The sequence below is a fragment of the Microcebus murinus genome, chromosome 13 (assembly GCF_040939455.1).
Source record: "Microcebus murinus isolate Inina chromosome 13, M.murinus_Inina_mat1.0, whole genome shotgun sequence".
NCBI classification, from domain to species: Eukaryota; Metazoa; Chordata; class Mammalia; order Primates; family Cheirogaleidae; genus Microcebus; species Microcebus murinus.
This window is the reverse complement of record NC_134116.1, coordinates 69,412,458-69,433,608: the sequence shown is the minus strand read 5'-3', so window position 1 is coordinate 69,433,608 and position 21,151 is coordinate 69,412,458. Positions and strand designations below refer to the sequence as shown.

The following is a 21,151-nucleotide window of genomic DNA, read 5'->3' as shown; positions in this document are numbered from 1 at the left end:
ACTGAATTAACCAAAATGGAAAATTCCTTACCAGAGCCTACCAGCACAGAATGGTAATGAAAAACATATAATCTTGGAGAAACTTTATGGGTACATCATAGTTAGCTCCCTTTTGCTAACTCAGCCTTAGGATGGTATGTTGGAATGGGTGGCCAGAAAGTGGTCATTTCCTCTCACTGCATATCAACTGTTTGCACAGAGACCCTGAGTCTATCTCTACATTAAATTAGAAAGATCTGGGTGTTGAGAAGCTAAGTGAAATGTTAACCAACTAAAGCAGAAAGACATATATCAGTAATGATCATTCTGGTTTTAGAATAATTTATCTGAAGCCCTTTCTCTCTTATTTATTTTTGAGACAGAGTTTCACTATGTTGCCTGGGCTAGAGTGCCATGGCATCAGCCTAGCTCACAGCAACCTCAAACTCCTGGACTCCCACATCCTTCTGTCTCAGCCTCCCGAGTAGTTGGGACTACAGGCATGTGCCACCACACCCGGCTAATTTTTTCTATATATATATTTTTAGTTGTCCAATTAATTTCTTTCTATTTTTAGTAGAGACGGGGTCTTGCTCAGGCTGGTTTCAAACTCCTGACCTTGAGCGATCCTCCCGCCTTGGCCTCCCAGAGTGCTAGGATTATAGGCGTGAGCCACCACACCCAGCCTGAAGCCCTTTCTAACTATACCTAAATAGCAGGGCTTACTTCCCCAAAAGCTTGGCTATAACCCTTAGATCTTCTCATGCCTGCATTGCTGTGTGGTTAGGGAGTGCTGACTTGCTTCCAAAATTGGATAAACATCTCTCTCTTTTTTTTTTTTTTTGATGGGTGTCTTCGTCTATTGATGCTGCTATAACAAAATACCATAAATTGCTGTCTTACAAACAACAAAAATTTATTTCTCACAGTTTTGGAAGCTGGAAGTCCAAGATCAAGGTGCTAGCATATCTGGTGTCTGGAAAGGACCCACTTCCTGGTTCACAGAACGGCTCCTGCTTACTGCCTCCTCACATGATGGAAGGGGCAAGGCAGCTCCCTGGGGCCTCTTTTATAAGGGATTTCAAAGGGGGAAAGGAAAGTAATTTTATGTTCAGAGCCATTCTGACAGGTTAGGGATTCCTGAAGCTTTTTACTACTCACTTTCTCGAAAGTAAAACAGAGACTAGGCCAGGAAGCATTACCTATTATATGACAGTATGTGATGTTTTAAGAGACTAGTTCCTTCTACTTTTGAGTATTTCTAAATTGATTATTTAAAACAAAAATACAAAGTATTATCTTTCTAGGTATCCCTTTATCAGCAGTACCTTTATTGGGTTCCAAGGCTTCCATTATAGTGGGAAAATTTAACATTACTATAATACCTGACAAAATGTTTTGAGCCACTTTCTCACTCCATTCAGGTAATTCTTTTGCTTTTTCTTCTGAAACTGGCTCACAGGGTACGATGTGACTCAGATTAAGTTCTTCACTTGAAGTATCTTTAACCTAAATGGTAAAAATGTTTGAAAATATCAAAGAGTTAGTTAAGTACTAAGAAAGGGTTAAATAGAAGCTTTATATAATAAAATACTAAGCCAATACTAAGCCAAATATTAGATATAATTAATGAAAAATATCTCTAGCCAACCTAGTTATAAATATATCTTATAAAATACAATACCAGAACTTCTATAAAGCTGAATATTGTTCTGGCCTATATAAACCCTCACTGGTAAAATTTAAACATCAACATAAGTCCAATGTAGCATTTATCAAATCATATTTAAATTGACAAACTTTTTTCTTTACTTGACTAGACTATGAGTTCTTTTCATACATATATCATACCTAGAATTAGTATGTGCACTTTACCCAGTAAGGTTAAAAAAGATTTCTGTTAAATGATTCAATCAGTAAGGAAAGCTGTATCCAAAGAAACTGGTTTTGACAGAGATTAAGTAAACATCTAATTTGAAACATGAAAATACAAACACAGAACAATCTGCCATTCCATGGAAATAGAGAACATGGAAATACCTGTACTTTGCTAATTTAACAGTTGCTATGAGAGAGCTAGGGCCAACACACAAACACTCAAAGCTAAATGAATTCATTCTAAGAACTCAGGAGCAGGCTCGGATCTCATAGTATTAAAAATTACTTCAAAACCAAAGTGCCCAACAGAAACACAAAGAACCACTTAAAATATAAAAGCAACATTAAATAAAACAAAAATGTCTACATGGGGAGAAAAGCCACCAACCAATAAGTGAAATCTAAAGACAAACTGGACACATTTTTTGCAATGTTCATCTATGACCATGGGCCAACGCCCCTAATATATAAAGAGCTCCTAGAAACTGAGATGAAAAAGACTCACAGCTCAATAATAAAAATGGACAAAGTGACATTTAACTCAGTGACAAGTTAAAAAAAAAATGGACAAAGGGCATGAATAGACAATATATAGGAAACAAAATTCAAGAGACCATTAAGCCTAGCTACTCAACATTACTCAAAATAAAACCAATGCAACTAAGATTCTATATTCTCATATACCATTTCTCATCTATTAGACTGCCAAAATCCCAAAAAACTGATCACCCACTTTGTTGACCAAGATATGGGGAAATAGGTACTCTTATACACTGCTGGTGGGAGTACTAAATAGTGTAATCCTTAGGAGGGCAATTTAAGAAAATCTATCAATATTACAAATGCACTGATCTTTTATTTAGTAATCCTACTTTTGAGAACTTATCTGATTATCTTCACATGTATAAATCAATGGATCTACAAAGTTATTCATTGATGCATTATTTGTAATAGCAAACAATTTCAATCATGCCAAGTACCTCTCAATAAGAAAATGGTTAAAGAAACTATGACATAGTCACAGAATGAAATACCAGGGTAGCTGCAAAAAAGTCTGAGGAAGTTCTCTATTTATTCACATGTAAAGATCCCCAAAATTTATTATCAAATGAAAAAAAAAAATACAAGACACTCTATATTGTACATTATCTTTTGTATAAGGAAAGCAATTTATATTTGCTTTTGTCTGCCTCAAGAAACCCAGGAAAGTTACACAATGTCCTAATAAAAGTAATTAACTACAGTGGCAGAGGGAATGGTGTGGAAAGGGACAAAGGTAGGAATAAAGCTTTTCACTGTATATACCTTTTAATATAATTTCATTTTTTAAACCAAGAAATAAAATTTCTTGATTCTAGAAGTCAAAATTCTAAATGATATAGAATTTTCAGATATATTAATAAAAAGCCAAGGAGCAAAACAGTATGTTTTATATGCCACCATTTATGTTAAAAATCATATATATGTATGTATATTTGACTATGCATAAAATGTACCTGAAAGGACAATAAGAAGCTAATAACAATGTGTCTGAAGAGGGGAGCTAGATGGCTAGTGGACAAGAAGGGAAGGCAGACTTACTTTTCACCATATTTCTTTTGTACCCTTTGAATTTCATTTTTTATAATTAACTTTTTAAAAATCTTTTAAAATAAAATATATTTATTAGAACCATTTTGGAATCCCAGTGTCCTCATAAAGCTGGTCTAAGATGTTCAACATAAACCACAGTGGCACTTTCCAAGTAAATATAGAATATTCATGTGATACTATTCCAAAGACAATTATTGAGCATTTAACATGTGGAATACAGCAATGAACAATACTGAACTTGAAGTGCCTGTAATATAATACTCACACAATGCTATTTTCTTCATACACCTGCTTATATTACTATTGCCTAAAATCTCCTTCAATTTGTTATTCACATGACCAACTCTTTATCCTTCAAGACTCATCTTAGTCATAATGTCCTCTAGGAGGAGGCTTTTTACTGCTTCCCATACCACCTATCCACCCACACTTACCTATTATATTAGGCTAGGCTGTATCTTCTAATTATCCACCACATTAGATAGAAATTATCTCTTTGCTAATATATCCTTTCCACTAGACAATAAATGCCTTGAGACAAGAAATTTAAACTTTTTCTACTATGTATGCACAATATTCTAGTACTCAATAAAATATATACTGAACTATAATCCAAATTTACCATTTACAGTATATTACATACTCAGAGCTTAAGAAATGAAAGAAACTACTAAATCTATTTTTAAAAAACTACGTCTCTGTCCTGTTGCCCAACCATGAAAAATCAAGGAACTGAATAAAAATGGCAGTGTAAGAAAAAGACAGGAGTATATTTAGCTCCAAGCTCTCGGTGCATATAGGAAGGTGGAGACCACCACAAAGCAAGCAAGAAAGGATGTGCATCATTTAGGTAAACATAAAAATCTTTCAAATGCTTGGGAAAAAATATATTCCCCAAATACAGAATATCTTTAAAATAGTTTAAGAAACAAACACTTAAAAGGGAACTATTAAAGCTGATTCTAGTTGTTTTTACCAGTGTTCACTCTGTCACTCTGTACAATCATATACATACATGAAACTGGTGAAAAGTACCATTAGAAGAGAACACACCTTATTTTATTACTTATTACCTTTTTTCCACGTTTTCCTTTATGACGAACATCCTTATTGCCTTGGTCCAAAGAAGGACCCAACTGTGTCACATCAGTGCCAGAGGCTTCCCTCAATTGGTCAGAGGGGTGTCTAGTTCTTCCAGGGATTTGGAATTCATTTTCTTCTTCTGCTCTGTGCCAGTTGGCCTAAGGAGTAAAGGACTACACTTAAATCAGAATTTGTTTTATATGACTTTCCTCCAGGTACATTATACCATGTTCTAATGATAAACTTGTTTAAATGTCTGTGTTTGACAGTCTATAAATAAAAATTACTTTTGCTGTTCTCTATACTTTTATTTTATCTCATCACCAAACCTCAAACCTCTAAGTTCTTTGGTTTATAACACATGGTCTACAGTAAATTTCAAAAGACAGCAGTTGTTGGTATAAGTTATCTTTAAATCAGATGCAGCTACATTTAAATTTGATAATGAATAAATTTTAGGAAATATATACAAGACAAAATGAGTTTAAAGGCAAATTAACAAAACTCATGTCCACTTTACTAAGCATTGTTGGAAGCCTGATTTTTTTGTTTGTTTTCTGCACTTAATACTAAAGGTATTTTGCTAGTATACACTTTGCTGAATGAATGCTTAAGAGTAAAGGCAATTAAAATTGTGACTAGTAACGAGCTTTTGTTTACGGTTGAAGTTCTGGGACTGTAAAGCCATACAACCAAAAAATAAAACTGAACAGAGAAAATAAGCATATAACCTAAAAGTCCATTTAGTTTCTTTCCTAAAGCCCAGTTATGTATGTCCACTGAATGTAGGAGGTAAGGGAGAAATAGCTCCATATTATTAATAGGTTTGTGAATACTTAGGAGTGTCATTTCAGATAGTAAACAGCAAAGCCAAGCAGAACCTAGATCCATTTGATCAGGTTCCTGCTTTTGTAAACTTTTTCCCATGAGCATATTGACGCTACACACTTCTGTATGGCAAGCATGGGATTTGTTAATATAGCTTAAATAATTGCTGAGTATGCTAAATTGTGTGTTGATCACCAGGTCATTCTCAGGGCTTGGGAACCGGGGCTTTTTTTTTTTTTTTAATCTATCTATCTATCTATCTATCTATCTATCTATCTATCTATCTATCTATCTATCTATCTATCTATCTATCTAGTCTCCTGTTCTCATGCTCTTCCCATCCTATCATTTAACACAGTACACGGGTAAATAATGGATTCTAAAAATCTGCTGGCTGAAGAAAATAAAAGACTATGCTATCATACTGTCAGCCTCATTCGACCCCAGGTAACTGTCAACATCCTTAATCAAAAATATTTTTCCCCTCTTGCCATATATTAGGATGGGCAAGAACACTGGACACCTTTTTAAGCCTCTCCATAATATTCTATTTCAACTCCTTATTAAACAGAAATACTCTACTTCAACAGGTAAGTGTGTAGGCAGAGGAAACAAACTAAATAAGTTCACAGGATGATCACGTTTTAAATCACATTTTATTTTCTATTTGGCCTTCATATACCAAGAGAACAAAGATGACTGTTTCAGAATCAGTTTTTTCCTCAAAATGCCAATCTTGAGGAAGATTAGAATCTTCAACACAAAACTGGAACTAAAGCTAAAATTATCTTCACTTCACCATTTAGTCCCAATAGTCCACTTTCCACCTGAGTAGTAAAACAGTGAAAACAATAGCTAACATTTACAAAGCATTAACCATTTGCTAGTATTGATATAAGTGCTTTAATGTATTAACGTTTAATCTTCACTGTAGCCTAATGAAATGGACATTATTATCATCATCCCCATTTTATGATAACGAAACTAATGTATAGAGGAGCTCAATAACTAATGTATAGAGTGACTTAAGCACTATTATGTGGAAGAGTTCAAATTCAAATCCAGGCCATTTGACTCCACAGTCCATAATCTTAACCAGAATTTACAGCAAATTCTCAAGATGTAGCTGTGAACATACAAATTATATACTTACAGTCTTCTAACTTTGATCACTTAGAGGTTATTGGAATTTCTTTAAAAGCAGAAGTGCTTATGTTAAAGGAGATTTTCATCCTAAAGATGATCATACACATTACCTGGAGACGAAGGTCAGACATTTGTCTTAACAGATCCTCAAAGAGTTCTCTATCATCTTCTGGTAACTCAGAGGACAAGACGACTCCCACAAAGCATCCTGCTGCCTGTAACATTGTATCAGGAAACATGTAGGCTCCCACAGTACATTTCAGAACTGGAGATCTATCAGGAACTAGAGGATATAACCAGTCACAAACCTGAAAGGATTAGACAGAAGAAAAAAAATATATGTATCAATGAATGGAGCTACACTTTCATCTACATTTTAATAAAATGGTTATACCAGAAAATAAACACTCTGAAGTTTGAAATGTATTTTACATGGCTTTATAGAACCATCAACAAATTCCCAATGAAAATTAATCATTTGCCTGTTTGATCTTCCCTTTTTGACACCAGGGACCAGTTTCATGTGGTGGGGTGGGGGAGGGAGTCAAGCTCAGGCCTTGATGCTAGTGATGAGGAGCAGAAGTAAACGCAGATGACTGGTCTGGGGCCACAGTATACAATCTTAAAGTTTATGGCCTTAAATACCCCAGTGTTTACCTACATGATTCTAGCTTTAAATAAATAATGATCAAAGTAAATTAAGGTTTTCTTTATTTTTCAATTTAGATATTCCCTTTGCAGTAATAAACAAACTCAAACTGTTTCCAAGTACTATACATGTATTTACTAATTTAATCCTCACAACAATCCTAGAATTGGTTAGTATTATTGTCATTTTGTGTACAAGAAAACTGATGCACAGAGGTGTCAATTAAGTTGCTTAGGGTCAACAACTAAAAAGTGGGGCTAGGATATGAGCACATGTAGACTGTACCAGAAAAGCCAAACAATTATTTTAATTAGAAATTCAACACTAATGATGTGGAATAATTTTTTTTCACTAAACCCAAGAGAATCTGACATGACATAGCTACTACAACAGATTAAGTTATGTTTATGGATTGACTGTCTATTGTGAAGTCAAAGCAAAATGACGCAAAGTTCTTTTTTTTTTTTTTTGCCAAGTTCTTTTGCAATGTCATCTGAGGTCAGTTTGTCAGTACACGCAGACTTAAACTCACATTCTGGCTATCTAAATTCAGAAAACACTAAATTTAAATGAGAATTTTCAAATGTATTAATTTCTAATGTGATACACATTCTCTGAGTAACCAAAATATAACTATGTCCATCACCCAGAGCATTGTCTTACCGAGAACCATGGGAGGCCAATCTATTAACATAACATTGCATGGTAAATAAGAGTCAAAGAGCATGAGATATTTCATATAAACCACAGAAAATTCTCATATATTTAATACTACAATCATCTTTGACTAGCAGAATATAAATGTTAAAGGATTGAAATACGAAAGTCTGACTTCTTCTTGGAAAGCACTTAGTAAACATTATCAAATTCTTTTTCCTTTAAGGATTCTCTGTTCCATTTGTCTCAACCACTCTACCTTATATAAAAGTCTAACTTCTGACAGGTTACAATAAAACTGATTACTGTGTTTTCCAAAGTATAATAAATACATAAACCATTTGTGGTATGTGAAATGATGTCTGATAATCCACAACTTTTCAAATTTGAGTAGTTATGTATTTTAATATATTAGGGTAAAAATACATTTTCTTTTAATTTCACAGCTGTCACTGGATATAATTAACAAGTGAGAATTTAATAAAAATATGACGAAAGTAACAGTAGGGGGTATAGATTTGACAAAAAAATTGTAAAGGTTATTTTAAATGATTAAAGCTTAGGAAAGTTTTTTTTTTAAACTTTTTTTAAAAAGTTTTTTTTTTCCCCGTGATTTAAGATTAAGTATATTCTGATAACCTTAATTGAACATTCCCAAATCTTCTCAAAAAACCCACAAATATTTATAGACCTTTCTTATCACAGGTTCTTACAGATTAGTGAGCTCATCCACGATAGGCTTATTTCTTCCAGTTTCACTTTCACAGGGTAATTGAATGTCCAAGTTCTATATAAACTGACTATAGATTTTAAGGCGTTTAAAAAGTATATTGAAACTAAAACCAAAAGAAAAATAGTGTTCTGAAGGCCTAGAATTCCAAATCTGCCTATCTAAAACCAAATAATCTTACTTTAATTTCCTAAATAGACTAACAGTGATTTCTGCAGCATAGAAAATTATACATAATTTCTAATATTTAGTTGGTTATTGCCTTTTTTTATGATAAAAACTCAGTAAGTGCATATGATAATTCTTTTTGAGGTCACTTTGCTACAAATACCTGAAAACATGGACATGAAAACCTATTAAAGAGACTCCAGTTAAATTTTGGGTGTAATTTTACTTTTCATTTAGGACCAAAACAGAAGGAATGAGATAGATTAAAAACAAAATTAAAAGCCCTAACGACAAATTTCTACTACAGTACAAATCATTTTAATGGCTGAGTACAAGTCACCAGGTACAGTGTTTCTGACATTCATTGCTCACATCTCCAGTTGCTGAGGACCCAAAGATTTTTGAATTCCACCTTTAGAATGCAACACTGTAACAGATCAGCAGATGCTGTTATAGCTTTTATCAGCCCCTCCCCCAAGCCTACCCTTTTTAACCTTAAGGCTTCTTCCCTAAAATAACCTACAGAATTCACAATAGTCTTCCTGTCCAATAGCAAATCTTTCCTTTCAACAATCCCTTCAAAGTAACTCCTTCACACATCCCTGGTAAGTCTCTGTCTTTCAACAACTTTCAAGCTGACTTCATGTAAAAGCTGCATAACAACTGATGGTAGAGTATACATTAAGAGAAAATGAACATAGATAGCCAGTGCTGTAACTAAACTACATTATCTGGACTTTGGACAAAAGCATCTACTTTGCTTGAACAGTGGTCTCTCTTCAAAGCAAATTCCTTTGTCCAATGAGTCTCAATGTCTAATGAGTCCTCCTTTCAAGAACTCATCTCCCCATACTTACAACCAGCTTTTTAAAACGAGATTTGTCATTAGACCACCACCTTTAGAATATCTCACTAAATCCACAGGAATGGCCTGATGCCAGCATTTTGTTAGCACCAGTTTTTACTCTTAGACCAAGTGCATTCTGATAAATTTTTCTGCTTGAAATGTTGAAATTACATCTTAAATTATCATCATGTCTACTTCTAGAGAGACTTCTAGACTTCAACCCTGGCAGAGTTGAGATTTTGGGCTGGATAAATTTTTCATTGATGAGGGCTGTCCTTGGCAGCATCCCTGGCCTCTACGCAGTATGCCAGGAACAACCAACCCCCAGCTGTGATAACCAAAAATGACTTCAGACATTGTCAAGTGTTCTAAGGGGTAGGGGAGGGTGGTGGTACAAAATTGCACCTGGTTGAGAACTACTGTTCTGGATGGTGGGAATGGGTCTAGCTCAGTTTAGACTCTCAGCTGGGTTGTCACAACATTTGTGGATATTTACAGTTATATATCCACATGAATTACACAAAACCTTTAAAAAATTAAAGCTATTAGGCTTCTTCTTCAGATAAAGAATTAAAAATTTAAGGATGATCACTCTGATCTCCCTCAGGTTCTTTCATCACAAACTTAATACCAAAATACGACTTTGTATCTCAAAAAAAAAGACTATTAAACACAAATATAGATGTTCAAGGCTCATGGATTCCACGGAATATACCTAAAAAGGACATAGTCATCTTTTTGCACTTATTATACTGGACACATTATAAATAGTAACAAATAAAAATGATGTATTCTACACATATTTTAAATTATGTTTACATCTTCCTTTGGCTTACCTGAAGAAACCCAGGAGGACGGTTTAGAACTGTATCAAGAGAATTATCCAAGAATCTCACGATTCGAAGGTACCCAGGATACGAAGGTGCACTAACCTCCCCTGCAGGATTTACAAAAAAAATCTGTACTCCATTTGGTATTAAAATCAACTCGTCTGCATCTAACCCTAAAGTCTCAAGAGGAGGTGGCTGAGAATGATTCCTATAAAAGTCTTCTCCAACTGATGAAAACTCCCCAGAATCTGTTCCATAGGATACAGTGTAGTGACCCTCAGCAGCCTGAGGAGTATAAGCAGGAGGTGCTTCTGCTGGACAACTCTGAGATGGTAAAGACAGAGAAGTAGATGCAACTGCCTCTGCACTTGTAGTTGGAGTGTTTCCATTTATTTCAGCGTGCTGAGGTGGTGAACTAAAGGACTGAGGTTCTGGTGACTTTTCACACGTGTCTTTTGGTGGAAATTCTGGATATAACTTGGGCACCTCCTGAAGATCATTCTGTAGAGAAGTGGCAAGACCTTTCTCTAGAATTTCCAATCTCGTGCGTACATTCTGTAGTGTTTCTTTCATCTTCTGTTGCATCTGTCTGGCAGATTCCCACCCAGGGCCTGTTTGTTCAGGGTCTGTTGATGAAATGCTGATTCCTCTGAGCAGGTGTCCTATTCCTTGCTTATAGTAGTTCTTTGCTTCTTCCTTCTGACCTAATTCATCTGTATTCAGTCCTTTATTAACAAATAAAAAGGCCTTCTTGTATGCTTCCCTGATAAGCTTAATTTCAGCAGGTTCTCCATTTTGTGGCTCTTGCTCCATTTCTGCAAAACAAGAAATATTATCTTTAATTAATCTGTTTAGGTGTTTATTTTACTTATTTATTATTCATCTTTCCTACCTGAATATATTTCAAGAAAACATAAGCCTTACTTGTTTCTGTTTTGTTTACTATGGTACAATTCCCTAAGCCTATTAGGTCTGTCACAAAGTACTACTATGTATTTGATAAATGAATAAATAAAAGAAAACTTTTGGTCCTAAACATCTTGTTAATTACATAAGAGACTAAATCAGAATACAGCTATCAGAATACAGCTAATTTTCTTGTTCCAGTTTCTTGTAATAATTTCCTATATCAATCCTTATGGTCGAAACAAGAGTCTCATTCTAAATTTCATTAAATATAAATCCCGATTATATCCAGCTAATAAAAATGAGTTGATTCACACACCAGAGAGAACAGAAATGAGAAAAAAAAAGTGGATGAAACTGTAACATTACCTGACTTCCATTTAAAGGTAGGAGGTTACCCATAGGCAATTAGCCCTGTTCCCTCCTCAAACCCCACTAAAACGACTTTAGAAAGATTATTAAAAAGGCATAACCATTTATTCTTAATGAGTAAAAGACATGAATAGACACTTCACAAGAGAATATTTAAATGGCATGTGAAAAGATGTTCAACACACTATTCCCTCAGAAAAATGAAACAAAAATCTATAGTGATAGCAACTGTACAGTTATCAGATGGCTAAAATTCAAAAGACTGATCAGTGTAAGAGAAGACAAAAACTAGAACTCTCATACTTTGCTGGTGAAAGCTGAAAGAGGGTACAGCCCTTTTAAAAAACTGACAGTTTCTAGTAAACAGTCACCCACTTGATGACTCAGCAATTCTGATGTATGTAACCAACAGAAATAGATGCATACACATACCAAAAACATGTATAGCAATATTCACAGCAGCTTAGTCACAAAAGCCAAAAACTCAAAACAACCCAAATGCCTACTCATAAGAGAATGGATAAACATTAATATATTCACACATTGCAATAATACACAATTGTTTTTAAATCCTGATGCCTACAACATCAATGAATCCCATCGTTTGAGCAAAAGCCAGATTACAAAAGACTTCATATGGAGAATATGTGATTCTATATAAATGAACTAAAAAACAGGCAAAGTTAGTCTATTATAACAGAAATTAAAGTACTGCTTATAGGTTGAGGGTATAGATTTGAAAGGGACAGGAGCAAAGCATATGGCCTTTGGAAATGTTCTCTCTTCATCTGGGTGATTATCACATGGATGTACAGTAGTCCTCCCTTATCTGCAGTTTCACTTTCTCTGGTTTTAATTACCCATAGTCAGCTGTGATCCAAAAATATTAAATGGAAAATTCTAGAAACAAACAATTCATAAGTTTTAAATGGTATGCCATTCTGAATAATGTGATGAAATCTTGTGTCATTCTGCTGCATCCTACCTGGGGTGTGAACCAATTCTTTGTCCTGGGTCTCCAGCTATGTCCATCAGTCACTTAGTTGGTTATTAGATCTGCTGTTGCAGTTATCTCAGTGCTAAGGTTCAAGTAACCCTTTTTTTCCTTAATAATGGCCTCAAAGTGCAAGAGCAGTGATGCTGGCAATTGAGATATGCCAAAGAGAAGCAGTTAAGTCCTTCCTTTAACATACTGACTGCCACACAAGAAAAAGTTTTTTTTCCTTGGGGCCACAGTGTTTTATTACAAAAATAGAATAAAAACTTCTAAAACAAAACAATCCTTTCTAATTTAATGAAAAATTTGTTACTTTTTGTTTTCTGTGCATGAGTCATATGCAACATGAAAAATAGTTCTCGTGGTTCCCAAGGTGAAAAGACATGTGAGTTACATATGATTCACGAGGCCTTGGGCTCAAAACTAGTGTGAGTTAAATACAACTCATGTGGCAGTTAATGTCTTAAGTGAAACATAAATTCTCGACTTAATAACAAAAAAATCATATGCTGAGGTTGCTAAGATCTATGATAAGAATGAATTTTCTATTTGTGCAATTGTGAGGAAAGAAAAAGAATTGGTGCTCGTTTTGCTATTGCCCTTCAAACTGCAAAACTTACAGCCACAGTGCATGGTAAGTGCTTAGTTAAGATGGAAAAGGCATTAAATTTGTTGGCAGAAAATATGAACAGAAACGTGTTCTGATTGACAGCAATATGGTTCTGTACTATTCTAGGTTTCAGGCATCCACTAGGGTCTTGAACGTATTACGTATTCCCCAAAGATAAGGGAGGACCACTCTGTATTTGTGAGTACATACACAAATCATTAAGCTGTAAATTTAAGATCAGGGTACTATATGTGCTTTATGTTATTGCTCAAAAGATAAATAATAAACCCATAATTCACAAGGACAAAGGAGGATGAAGAGTCAACAGTGCTTTGGTACAAAAAAAAAAAAAAGAGGCAGACAAGATTCCTAAAACAGACTTGAGAAAACAAAAGCCTTTAACTGTCAATGGGGAAATCAGGGAAGCATCCCCATTTATATCACATCACAAAACCTTCAAAGGTATGGGAATGCATGGAATTCAATTTTCCTCTAGAAAGGGAGTAGAGGTGGAGCTGGAAAAAAGAGGACTAGTTGAAAACCTATTTACAAATTAGCATCCTCAGATCTCTCCTACACCAAGTACCCAGGACACTATTTCTCTACGGCCCAAAAGAAGACTGGGTGCTTTAATCTAGAAGAATGTAAAATCAATTCTCTCTGGATAGGGAACTATCGGGTATGATTAAGGGTAAATAACAAAAGCAGGGGATTAAATAAAATATTACATGCCGAATATTAAGACCTTCAGCCTTCTTCCCCACAACCTGGTTCTTAAGAGTACTGACAGCCAGGTACCTCTCCAGAAAGGAGACTGAAGTATCTGGATAATCTGATCATGGCCAAGACAAAAGACTCAAGAGTTTCCTAAGGAAAACTGTCCAAGCAATTCACCCTTGAGAAGCCACAGTTGATAGGTTCTACCCCACAGTCTTAAATCAGCTTTCTAATGCCTAATTCCTAATTCTCTCTCCCTCTTTCACTCTCTCACATACACATGCACACACACACACATGCAAACAGCCAAGGATCACAAAACCTGAGGAAAACATCTAGTATGAAAGATAAAAATAAAAGCAATGTAATTTGGTTGAAATGCACAATACACAGGAAAAATAAAACTTTTAGAAAAACCCTACATTTATATCAACATAAAGAAAAAGAAAATACTGCATCTATAAAATAAAAATAAGATGACACACACTCAAAAAAAGACAAAGAACAGAGCTTTTACAAATTAAATTTAAAAAGCTGGAAAGAAAAAAATTTGAGAAGGATGATAAAGTTGGGAGATTACAAAAATGCCCAGAAAGCAGAGCAAAAAGACAAAGATGACAAATAGTAAAGAATAAATAAGGAGGACCCAATCTATAAGGTATACCATAATAAAACTTCTAGAAATAATAAAACTTCTAGAAATAGAGAATAGAGAAAAAATAAGAAAAGAACTGAAGAAATAATTCACTAGATTTCCTAGAACTATAAAACATGAATATCCAGATTTAAAAAGACCAATGGATGAAAGATGAAAAAAGTCACCAAGGAACACACCATGAAATTTCAGAACACTAGCCTAAAAGGGACCATCTTAAAAGTGCTTATACAAAAAATGAGAAATTTAAGTGCCAAGGAACTTCATAAAGGCCACAGTAGAAATGAGAAGAACATAATATTCAAATTAATAATTCTAAGTAAAATAACTTCTAAACTCAGCCAAGTGACTGCTAGGGTATTAAACTCTCCACCTGCTAGATCCCATATTTAGTGAAAGGAATCCCAAGGCTGATAATGACTTCCCAAGATAACAATTATGAAACCACTCCAGACTGGAACAGGAGGCAGAACTCCAGAAAAGATCTCTTTAAAAAAGTAAAATTGATAGAATACCTAATGTTTTTAAATTTTGAGAAAAGATCTACACAGCTGGAGAATTCAGGATTTAATTAGTGATAAATGTATGGAAAACTAAGGAAATAAAATCAAGACAATTATTAACTCCAGGGAAAACAAGATGCTGAGCCTAGAAACAAAAACTAATCATAATGCACTGCATCTTTCGGTTTTGATTAGCATTACAATAATATATATATTGAATTTTGGTATAAGCAAAATTTTTATATAGCCATATTGAGAAGATAGAAAGATGAATAAAAAGTTTATGTGCATGTGGTATAGGACTAAAGAGTTTAAAAGTTCATCTTTCCTACTAAGAAATTAATGGACAATGCCTAAAACTGAAAAATACAAAGTAGCAATATAAGCGTACTATTTAGAGATATAGAGAGAAAGACCAAAAGAATTGGGTAAGAAAATTGATCCAAGCTGACTTTGGGAGGAAGGGTGAGGTTGGAGTGGTGGGACCTCTGATTTTCACTGCAAGTATTGTAAAAATATTTAACTCTTAAATCTATGTGCATGATAAAAAATGTAATTACTAACTTTAACAAAATAAATGGGAGCTTTAGAGCAGCCATGTTCAATAGAATTATAATGCATGCCACATGTATAATTTCAAATTTTCTAATAACCATATTAGAAAGGTAAAAACCAGGTAAAATTAATTTCAATGATAGTATTTTATTCATCCAAATACATCAAAGATATTATTTCAACATGTAATCAATATAAATATTATTAGTGAAGTATTTTACCTTTTTTTGTATTAAGTTTCTGAAACGCACAGTGTGTTTTACACAGGATTTTTCAATTCCAACTAGCCCTATTGCAAGTGCTCAATAGCTATGTGTGCCTAGTGGCTACCATTATTAGACACTGCAGTTTTTAGAGAATCTCTTCTTGTCATCTCATTAAAACTTATGACAGAGTAATTTAAGTGACACAAGACTGTTTTAGCAGCAGTCTAAACTATAAAGGCATCACAGCAACTGTGGTCTAGCTTCAGATTAAGTAATAATATAACCATACTTTCTAACTTGAAAAATAAAAAAGTAGGCCTTATCATGGTAGCAACTTCATGGTAGTCAACAGAACATATACAGTCTCCAATTTAAAAAATACCATATACAATTGATCACATACAGACCCACCTTATTTGCCCTACCTCAAGTACCCTATCAAAATTGACAATCCCTTTCCCTGGAATTCTATCCTGTTATTGTGTCATTAGAATTCCTCGCCTTTCCAGAGATCCCAATCCCCTTTCCCTCAGACACCATGGGATAGACATTCTGCACTCCACCTTCCTTAGGGTAGAAGAAGGCTCAAAGTTAGACAGTAAAAAGACAGTAGAGGTTAAACAGGCTTTTATGAGCTGATGGGGAACTTAACCAGCATCAAGTTTATCCCGTTCACTTGAACAACACTGTGACTTGGCACCCACTTCTGTACTACATGCTATAGGACACCACTATCACCTGGCACCATTTAAAGTGCTTAACTTATGCTGGACACACCATGCTGGGTATTTATGTCATTATATCCTTACAAACAATTATTGAGGCATTATTGCTATTAGTACTTTAGAGAGAAGAAAATTGAGGTTTGAAGGCATTAACTGCCTTAGATCATCTGTTTCTTGAAAGATCCTGGAGCTAGGATTTTTACATTTTTAAAGGATTATAAAAATAAAGAAGAAATGTGCAACAGAGATCGTGTGTATGGCCCACAAAGCCTAACACACTTACTATCTGAAAAAAAAGTTTACTGAACTCTGTCCTGGATCACAGAATTAAATAGTCTGATTTCAAAACAAATCAAAAAATCAGGGTTTCTCAACCTTGGCATGGTTGACATTTTGGGCTGAATAATTATGTTATTTTAGCGGCATCTCTGATCTCTGTCCACTAGATGCAGTAGCAGCACCCCCAACCCCTAACCCCCAAAATGTCTACAGACATTGACAAAAGTACCTTGGGCAGTAATATTGTCCTCCGCTGAGAATCACTGCTCTAAATGGTCTTCGAACTTCAGGATGTGGATCCCTGGAACACATGAAATCTCCCGTGAGACATGTACCAACAACATGTGTAATTTCAAGATAAAAGCTTCCAGATCCTCTACTTCCATTAGTATTCCTTACTAAAACTGATCTGCATGGGCACATGTCTGCAGTCCAGTTATGCTGGTTTTTCTCTCCCAGGCTCCTTTCATAATCTTCCCACTTTACAAAATAAAGGCATACCTTTCACCCATTCCTATTCTTGTATGGTACATTTCCCCAGGATGGAAAAGCCTCCCTACCGCCAAACAGTAAGTCAAAGGTGTCAAAGAACCTCTTTCAATTTAGGCACAACTCCCACTATCCATCTCATTAAGATATATATCTCCACTGAACTACTCTTCATACTTATTATTTATCAAAATCCACCAGGTATTTATGATGTTCTGATCAACTATTACTACATGCAGTAACTCAATAAAAAGAAATTATAACTCCTAGAATTACAATCATAGGAAATTTTTAAAACTTAGTTTCAATTTATATACATATTTTTATTAAAGAGATGTATGACAGATTAATAAAAAGCTTTTCAAGCATTAAAATAAACTGCATTAAGACAACATTTAATGGTGTTTGGGTGATAAAAATCAAAGTAAAATTTCCAGAAAAAGGAACTGTATAAAATACAATGTTTTTAAAAAATTGAAGGTAAAGGACATAAAACAGCAAACATATGCTCCTTTGGATAAAATTAAAAGAATACCTGTTTTATATTAAAATGTCAATATCAATACCAGGTGGGAAAATGCATCCTTTTCAACTACCTAAAAGTATGATGTAAAATGTTATATAAGGCCGGGCGCTGTGGCTCACGCCTGTAATCCTAGCTCTTGGGAGGCCGAGGCGGGCGGATTGCTCAAGGTCAGGAGTTCAAAACCAGCCTGAGCAAGAGCGAGACCCCGTCTCTACTATAAATAGAAAGAAATTAATTGGCCAACTGATATATATATAAAAAAAAAAAAATTAGCCGGGCATGGTGGCGCATGCCTGTAGTCCCAGCTACTCGGGAGGCTGAGGCAGGAGGATAGCTTGAGCCCAGGAGTTTGAGGTTGCTGTGAGCTAGGCTGACGCCACGGCACTCACTCTAGCCTGGACAACAAAGTGAGACTCTGTCTCAAAAAAAAAAAAAAAAAAAAAAATGTTATATAAGTCAACCTTTAAAGCAGGGGTCCTCAAACTTTTTAAACAGGGGGCCAAGTTCACTGTCCCTCAGACAGACCGCTGGAGGGGCGGACTATTGTTTAAAAAAACTATGAACAAATTCCTATGCACAGTACACATATCTTATTTTGAAGTAAAAAAAACCAAATAGGCAAAAAAACACACGTGGCACGCGGGCCGTAGTTTGAGAATGCCTGCTTTAAAGTGTCCAAAAGGAACAGTTTTACAAAAATTATTTTGGGGGATAAGCAAATTATTAATAAACGTGTTGCTCTAAAACCACTTGCTATTATAATATATTGAAAGATAAAATGCACATGGTCTCTGGCCCTTAGCTAATTCACTACCTTCTATTAAGCTCGATCTATATATGTGTTTGGCAGCCTTCTAACGTTTATCCAATCCTCATAACTCTTGGAAGTTGATATTTGATTTAAAAAATGTTTTACAATATTGAGCAACTTGTCCAAGGACAGAACTAGTCAACAGTAGGGTCATATTCAAATTAATGCATGGCTCAAAAGACATGTCAAGAAAATTAAGTGAAATGTTTGATTGCAAAGCTAAAGCTCCTAGTATGCATACAAGTCAGCAGAGTGAAGAAAGGAGGAAGGAAACCTGGAGTGTTTCGTGGTAGAAAGGCATGTAGCCAAAGCCTTAAAGAACTGGGAGCATCTGAAGGTAGACGGCATAACGAAGGGACTCTTGATAGAAGCAATATTTACCTAGAGTATAATTTATTTCAAAGCTTATATTACATATAGTGTGATGAAAGATTTCCTAAATAATATGTCATTGGAGCAAATGAGCTGGCCATTAGAAAGAAAGAGCTGTATGTGTGTCTGTGTGTCTGTTGTATGTGTGTATTATACAACAGCCCTGTGAGATGTTGTATAATAATTCCACAGGGCTGCTGCTGCTGAATTCAGCCTTCCTTGTTGCATCGCCATCTTGAAGACAAAAAAAAAAAAAGTTTAGCAAGAAGAGCCTGGAAATCTAGCAGGTGAAAAGTAGGTCTAATCGTCAATTTTACTTTATTATGGGAATCACAACACAGGAAAAAAGTTTATATTAAAATATCACATTTGATTTTGTGACGAGGGTTTGCTATATTCTCAGCAGTCAATTTACAGAGATAGTGACTTTAGGGTGGTGACTTTAAAAATAATGCCTATCATACTCCTAAGCACAATTAAGTGCTTATTAAGTGTCTGGAGAAAATAAAAACCGTTATTACATGACTTCAATCTTTTAATTTTCAACTTTGAAAACGAAGTCTTTGAAATGTCAATCTGAAGTATTTAAATAAACATTACCCACACCAACATTATAGTCTTAAATCACAAACCAACGCCTGTTTCCAGATACCATGGTACACTTAAAGTGATAATTTTTTAAACGTTCTAACAAAAGAAAACACGCTTATTTCAAACTATATGTATGTTTTAAAAAAATATTCAGGAGCAAAGGGAAAATTCGGAATCAAAACACTTGGCAAATTAGTTCAGTCCCATAAACACCAAAAGTAGTAACAATCACGCTTACTGGTCAACATCACAAGGAGTCTTGTTAGGGAAACTACATACAACAGAGTTTCAGAAAGTGCCACAGGTGAGAAGCAGACCACAAAGAAAGCATTCCTTTTACAAACGGATCAAGTAAAGCCATCAAATTCAGTCTATTATACAGGAGCGCGACTCATCAAAAGAGTTCCATTTATAACTGGGGACATTCTTATATCCCCTTTTCTTTGGCTTTCGGAAATCTCAAAGAAAAATTGTTAAATTCCCAATTATCTGAGGCCGTTATTTCAGAGGCAAAAACAATCTCGAACACAACAAGTTCATTACATTACAATACAATAAAGCAAACCTGAGGATCCTCAAGCCACTACTAGAGTAGTTCATTACAAAGCACAGAGTGGAAAACTGGGTCAACCCCATGGTAACGCAATAATGCCCGGTCACGGAACTGCGCATTCCAAGACAAACTTTTCTCAGACGGAGAATTAGGCCGGAGCTCAATCCCTAGCAAACATTAACAAAAGTATTCGAGAGAATAAAATCAAACGCTGTCCAACCCAATATAACTGCAGCTGGTCGTGGCCCTTTTTGCAAAGAAAGACTATCGAAGCTGTGCGCGCCGGGGGAGGGCGGGCAGTCGCGGCGACTGTGGAAGCCAAAACAGACAGCGGGGGTGGGGCAGCCAGAGACGCTCCCACCCGAGCGCGACCGCGAGGGGACCGGAGGGTCGCGCGCTCCCTCCCAGAAGTAACCGGGCGTCAGGGGGAGGCCGAAGGGTCCCTACATAAGACATGGAGTTAACTAGAAACAACTTCTCGAAACTCTTCCCTGGTGACAAAGCTCCCGTCAACGAAAACTCCATCTCTGAGATTCGGATGAGGGCCGGCGCCCTTTATCCCGCTCGCCTGCCCGCCCGCCCCGCCAAGTCCGCGGGGCCCGGCGCGCTCCCACCGCCCGCCCGCCCGCCAGAGGGCCGCGCAGGGGCGAGCTACTCCCCGCCACCGCCGGCCCACCTGTGCTGTGCCTTCCGCCGCTCGGGCGCTTCGGCGTCGCCCCGGGACCTCCCCGCCCAGCCGCAGCGCCCAGGACCGGCTCCCTCACGCGCCGCGCTCCGCCTGGGGTGCCCAGTGCCCGCCAGCCAGCCGGCGGCTCCCAAGGCGCGTTCCAGGCCGCGCGCTCCCGAGCGCGCCACGTCACGCGGCCCCGGCGCCCGGGACTGCGCAGAGGCGCGCC

The 21,151-nt window shown here is 36.1% G+C and overlaps 1 protein-coding gene across 3 annotated transcripts in view; it reads right to left on the bottom strand.

The window, feature by feature from the left end:
- The window catches only part of SPART (spartin), a 57,601-nt gene that overhangs the window by 17,688 nt on the left and 18,762 nt on the right, over positions 1–21,151 (bottom strand). For 2 of the 3 annotated variants that reach the window (XM_012748126.2, XM_012748124.3), the window contains exons 2-6: positions 17,143–17,214; positions 10,395–11,203; positions 6,618–6,815; positions 4,524–4,691; positions 1,365–1,488 (exon numbers count right to left, since the gene is read on the bottom strand). In XM_012748126.2, coding sequence (XP_012603580.2) covers positions 1,365–1,488; positions 4,524–4,691; positions 6,618–6,815; positions 10,395–11,201 — 1,297 coding nt within the window. In that variant the 5' untranslated portion in view covers positions 11,202–11,203; positions 17,143–17,214. Of the gene's footprint in view, positions 1–1,364; positions 1,489–4,523; positions 4,692–6,617; positions 6,816–10,394; positions 11,204–17,142; positions 17,215–20,931; positions 21,094–21,151 lie in introns of those variants that run through there. The other variant, XM_012748125.3, reaches the window with a different exon arrangement.